The sequence below is a fragment of the Gaeumannomyces tritici genome (genome assembly GCF_000145635.1).
Source record: "Gaeumannomyces tritici R3-111a-1 unplaced genomic scaffold supercont2.1, whole genome shotgun sequence".
Classification (NCBI taxonomy): domain Eukaryota; kingdom Fungi; phylum Ascomycota; class Sordariomycetes; order Magnaporthales; family Magnaporthaceae; genus Gaeumannomyces; species Gaeumannomyces tritici.
Window position 1 is genome coordinate 2,641,581 of NW_008804545.1, and position 6,000 is coordinate 2,647,580.

Consider the following 6,000-nt stretch of genomic DNA (forward strand, 5'->3'; position numbering starts at 1 on the left):
AAAAAAGACAAATCGGACCCTTTTCGGGAGAACACGGCATGGTGTGATGGATCCCGAGACCCACCAGTTGGAACAAAAACAGGCAGAAGACTGGGTCCCGATTCGGGATGGCATGCTTGACAGCCCATGTGCCATTCCCAGCTGCACTCAACAGTCGAGACCAGCTCAAGGTTCGTCGGGACTTGGAGGGTGTGATTGGGAGGCACGTGCGTGTACATGCGCGGGTGCCGGGAAAACGGCTGATGTGGATGTACCCTCGCTCCGAGCAATTCCCGGAACCACCCGAAGACGTCTTTTTCCTCCCCGGCACCTTAGTCCAGGTTCTAGTCGCCCAGGGCAGGACGGACGGAAAGCTCTCACGCTCGGGCAAACCTTGGTTTTCTGCCTGCCAAGCGGTCCAGCGCGTATCTGACGACATGCCAACCTTTTCTATCTCAGGGACGCCGATAGCCCTACGCGACCTGGATTGCCTACGGAAGATTCATCAGCCGGATACATAACCCTGTGGTGTAGACCTAGTCTTGATGGCGGGGCAAATCTGGTCTGTGGCTGGACGGGCTGGCCGGTTGGGGCAAGAAACACGGCAGCCCAGATGGTGGTGGACATCACCAGGTGAACAAGGCGCCCTCGCGCGGCTAGAATCTGTGGAACCACACAGGCCACGAGCCGAGCCCGCGGGCAGGCGGGCACCAGGTCGGCTCCAGTGATCGACATGCATCGACGCCGGAAGGGGGTGCCTCTATATTGTGATGTACGATGTACATATACCATATGCACGCCGTGCATGCCTGCCGGTAAGTAGGGTGGCAGGGCAGGGGAAGACTGGAAACATGGCCTGAAAGTCGCGACAGGACTTCCCTACCTTGGGTAGATACCTTTGTAGTTCGGATGTGCCTCGCGGAGCCGAAGGAGGGCCCCCGTCACGCTCCCGTCTCATTTGTGCCACACCCGTTCACCGGCTTTCTGCAGGGCGGTAACAGCGCTACAGCGCGGGCGTGTAGGTTATGCGCGGATGTGGAAATAAAGTACCCTATATGCCACATATATCCACCACGATCCGCAAGGTGTGGCTGCAGTTCCAGTGCATATCGACAGATGAAAACCGGTCGATTTGGACGCTTGGTTTCTGGAGCCGTCGTAGAAGAGCCGGACGATCAGGCCACGGAAAAGGATGGGTTAGGGGGTTGTGCCGCGACTTGGCATTTCAACATCTGATTCCGCACAGCCGCGAGGCCGGCAAGGCTCACGTATAAGCTCCTGGTAAGGAGCCGCGGCTTTCGACGTAGCATGCGCCAGGGTCCGGACCAGCAAAGAGAAGCAATGCGCCGGGCAAACTCAACCCGGGGTCTTTACCTAACCCAACTTATCAGCGTCCTTGATACGAGATGGAACTTGGAGATGGAGGCCATTCATTCGTCGCCTCTACGGGGAAATGCGAGCCAGAGGCCAACACGAACAGGCCGTGCTTACGTTTTGGTGACGCACAGCCAGGATGTATATGATCAATGGCTGCTTCGCTGGCCGCCCAAGAGGGGACATCGCTTAGGAACGCATGCGGCACAGTGCATCCGGAGTGTTCCTGTTTGCCTGTGCGACGCACGAGGAGACCACATACGTATTTATGTATGGGTCGCACATTGTGCTCACATCACTTCGGGGAGCGGCACCCCCAAGACAATTTAATTGATACACCAGAAGAAAGCATGTTATTTACAAAGCGGTTTCCCGGCGAAATAACCAATTTAGAAATTTACAAAATATTAAGTACCAAATAAATAAGCAATAGTTTTAAATAGCATTTTTCTTTCAATTTTTATAATTTTCCCGAAGTTTACACATTTGATTGTTTATTACTTGCCGGAAGCTATTAAGTCGATTTGGGGAAAAGTTGCCCACTTTTCGGCCCTTTTGGTGTATCAATTAAATTGTCTTGGGGGTGAGCGGTTAGCTAAAAATGAATAAAACCCCTGGGTCTAGGCGTGAGGAAGCCGGTTTCTTCGGGCACATCTGGTAAAAGCTTGCCATGTATTTGGTCAATGGTTGGTTTGCTTCTTCGCCTAAGAGCTCGGCTCGGTCCAAGAGGCTGCGGGCCACACCTCGTGCAGCTGCGATTTGTGCCACAGCCGCCAGCCCCCGCGCACAGCCCACTTGGGCATGTAATGTACCTCAGCTGAGTGTGGGCCGTGTCCCTGCCTCACTCCACGTGTACCTGTACTGGCCCGCATCCACGCCGCGCACGCTTCCCCACGCACGTCTCAGTCTGTATACGGGACCAGGACCAACCTCCATCCCGGAGTTGTAGCAGGGTGATAGGTACAAGAGCCTATACAGAGAGGGGCGCTTTATACTTGTTGAAGGGGGGGGGGAAAGACCCTGCAAGTCTTGATAGACGGACAGGAAGGGGGAAATCATGAGTCGTCGGCAGCCCCTGGGCTTTTTTGACGCCACTGACGCATTTGACTAAATAAGACTGCCCCTCCACCAAAGGCAGGCACGCAGGCTCCATAATTCCAGTTCGGTGCCGCCAGCCATGAAACCTACCAATTCCGGTTCAATCCCGAACGCCACGCTCAGGTCCGTCACCATCAGGTATCTTGACTTTTTGCTTGGCTTCTCCGCTCTCGCTGTGTCTCTTTGTTTCGCACCTTTTGTCATGTCGCCTTTTGGGCTTCCATTCGCCTCTGTTGCGACCGCCATCCATTGCAGAAATTGGTCAGCTGCGTCCGCGCTAGCGATAGGCGCTCCCGGCCGAAATACCCCACTACTGTGTGAATATCCTCACAACCTCGCGGCTGAAAATGGGTGTGATGGCACGACCCCTCCCTCGTTTGTGCGGGCTGCACGCGTAAGGGTCACTTTGACCAGAAATGGCCGCAAGGTCGCCATGACATGATTCCCCTGGCTCGATGCCACCCACACACACGCACACAACACACACACCTGTCGCCCTCATCCACATCTGACCGGCCAGACCAAGCAGGCGCTTGGGCCCTTGTACCTGCGAATCCGCCCTGCCGGGCCTCATCATTCCACCCATCGCTTTGAGCCTTGGCCTGCCGGGCCAGGGGAGCCAGCTGGCGTGCTTCCTTTTTTTCGTGTCCATGTCGCGCACCAGGGACAGGGGCAGACCACTTTTTCCTTCTCAGACAAGATAACGATTCCAGCCGTTCCCGTGCATGGCTACTGGGGTTCCTGTTGCTTTCCCATGTGAGATATTTTTCGTTGTCGCCATGGGTTTGTTATTTTCCCTCCTCTCCCTCTCTCTCTCCTTCCTTCCTTTCGAATCCTTCCCTGGTAATGGCTCACCTTGCCCTTATTCGCTGGCATTCACAACCTACTTCACACCCTGGAGTTGTGTAAACCAAAACCAAGACCATCACTCATCGATACCCACAATCCACACCCGGGCACCCACCCACCCCCTTGGCCGTAGAGGCTCCAACTCTACGTCACCGATATATTACAAACATTTTTCGTGGGCCCCGATAAAAAAAAAAGAACCCCCCTGCCTCGGGGCATTCCGGCACGGGTGTTTAGCTATCAGCCAGACAACCCTCCAGCTTCCCGGATAATCGCCAGCGCCTACAACTCTCTCTGTCTTGTGGCGCCGGCGTGACTCCTTGTGAGATTATCGACAAAACAAAACAGAAAAGTCCATCAGACACCTAGTTCCACCAGCCCACCGGGGTGCCAAGTGCATCCCATCGTCCGTTCTTGTTTGTGGTGTTGGTAACAAGCCCAACACCCTACTACTGAGTTGGCTACCTCGAGTGTCACCGGCTCGCTTCCGGTGGCCGGTTGACGGCGACAATGCCTTCCTTCTTACCCTTCACCTCGGTCACAGGCCGTCACTCCTTCACCCTGTTCGACATCCGGTTAGAGAACGACTTTATCGTTTTCAGGGGCAACGACCACGAGGCTTCTGGCCAGCTGCTCAAGGGCGTCGTTGCAGTATGCGTCCCCGGACCGACGAGAATCGAAGACATCCACCTGAGGTTAAACGGGACCCTGCACCTCTCCTGGACGGATCTGAAGACGACCCCAACGGGCATCTCGAGCCAGAGGTTCGAAAAGACCACCGATATTCTAACGCACCGATGGCCGAGCTTCATTGGGACGCCCGGCAAAAGCATGATGCTCGAGAAGGGAAACTACGAGTTCCCGTTTGAGATCATGCTCCCCGGGGAGACGTGCGAGAGCGTCGAGGGCCTGCGCGAGGCCAGCATCACGTACCGGCTCAAGGCCACCATCGCGCGCGGCAAGTTCGCCTACGACCACCATGCGTACAAGCACTTGCGCGTGATCAGGACCCTCGAGACATCGGCGCTTGAGTTCCTGCACGCCATGAGCGTCGAGAACATCTGGCCCAACAAGGTCGAGTACTCCATCGTGGTCCCGCGCAAGGCTGTCGTGTTCGGCAGCGCCATCCCGCTCGAGACGAGGTTCACGCCCTTGCTCAAGGGGCTGGAGCTGGGCGACGTCACAATCCGCCTGGTCGAGGTGTGCGACATCATGGCGCAGTCCCAGACGGGCTCGCAGGTACGGGAGCACAAGAAAGAGCGCGAGGTTACATCGTGGGTCCTGCCCATCACCCGCGAGGAGCACTGGGAGGACGTGATCGAGAACACGGGCCAGGAGGGCTGGGTGATGAACGCGCAGCTGGATTTGCCCCGCAAGCTGGGAAAGTGCATTCAGGACGTCAACGCCCACGGCATCAAGGTCCGCCACAAACTTAAGATGGTCGTTGCCTTGAGGAACCCCGACGGCCACGTGTCGGAGCTCCGCGCCACCCTACCCGTCACCATCTTCATCTCGCCTAACATCCCGCTCGACGAGGACGGAAACCTCTCCCAGCCCTCAGCCGGGCAGCCGAACCCAAGCCAGGAGAACGCTAGCCACGGCGCTCCTCCGGGATATGGCGAGCACGTCCTGGACCAGCTGTATGAGAACCTCGATATGGGCGGCTATCGGACTCCTGGAGGCATGCAGATCCCGGGGGCCTATTCCGGCATGAACAGCCCCTACTCTGCCCTCTCCCGCGCCGGATCCCACGAGAATCTGGCGGGCCTGGTCAACGAGGCGACAGCCATCACACCGGCCGCCCTATCCTCGCGGCTGCAGGACGTGTCCACCAGCAATGCTGGCGGACCCCTGCACAGGGACGCCTCCTTTGCATCGACGGCCTCCAGCGCCGGCGGGTCCATCAATGCCAACGCCGCCGCCGCCGCCGCCGTCCTGGCGGGCCGCGCTGGCAACAGCAGCACCCCCGAGACCATGCACTGGTCGCCCCCGCAGTCGGCGCCGCTTTCTAGGCACAACAGCAGCGATGGCCGTTCGGGCCGCCACTCGCTCGAGGACCACCTCGACTTCCCGGAGCTCGAGGAGCTCAGCAAGGTGCCCAGCTACGCGACCGCCATCAAGTCGTCAAAGGTCGCGCCCCTCGCCTGCGACGGCGCCCCTGCCCTGCCCAATTACGCCACTGCCTGCAGCTGCGGCGGGAGCGCCAGCGAGCCCGCCATCCCGGCCATCGGCACCGCATGCCTCGCCGCCAGCCCGCTCGAGCTGATCCCCGAAGAGAGCCACCGGCCCGCCAAGGCCGACGGCCACAACCACCACCATCAGTGCTTGCGCACCACCGGCCACCCAACTGGCGGCGCCGGCCGGGCCTCCTCCCCCGGCAGCAGCACGGCGATGCCCCCGGACAGCCCGGTGCTCACGCGGTCCAGGCACCAGTCGTCCTTCGGCGCCTTCTTCACCTTTGGCTCGCACGGCATCGGTAGCGACAGCGAGGAGCGCCGGAGGCTGCATCTCATTCAGGCCCGCGAGCGCGTCATCTAATGCAACCCATTTCCTTTATCATCCATCTCCCTCAATTTGTGCAACGACTAAGCGTTTGCAGACATTTTCCTGTTTTTACAAAGACTCTCCCATCTGGCGTTGTGTTTGTGCATTTATCTTTCTGGAAAAGAAACGGTTATATATCCCATTTGGTGGTTCGAC

General features: G+C 58.1%; 2 protein-coding genes across 2 annotated transcripts; one reads left to right on the forward strand and one right to left on the reverse strand.

Moving 5' to 3' along the window:
• Nucleotides 1–2,761: 2,761 nt before the first annotated feature.
• Nucleotides 2,762–3,037, reverse strand: GGTG_00846 (hypothetical protein; the record flags this gene model as incomplete). Its single annotated transcript, XM_009218598.1, has 2 exons — nucleotides 2,762–2,837; nucleotides 2,937–3,037. The coding sequence occupies 2 exons, from the start codon at nucleotides 3,035–3,037 to the stop codon at nucleotides 2,762–2,764; spliced, it is 177 nt and encodes a 58-aa protein (XP_009216862.1).
• Nucleotides 3,038–3,810: 773 nt separating this feature from the next.
• Nucleotides 3,811–5,838, forward strand: GGTG_00847 (arrestin domain-containing protein; the record flags this gene model as incomplete). Its single annotated transcript, XM_009218599.1, has 1 exon — nucleotides 3,811–5,838. The coding sequence occupies one exon, from the start codon at nucleotides 3,811–3,813 to the stop codon at nucleotides 5,836–5,838; it is 2,028 nt and encodes a 675-aa protein (XP_009216863.1).
• Nucleotides 5,839–6,000: the final 162 nt, after the last annotated feature.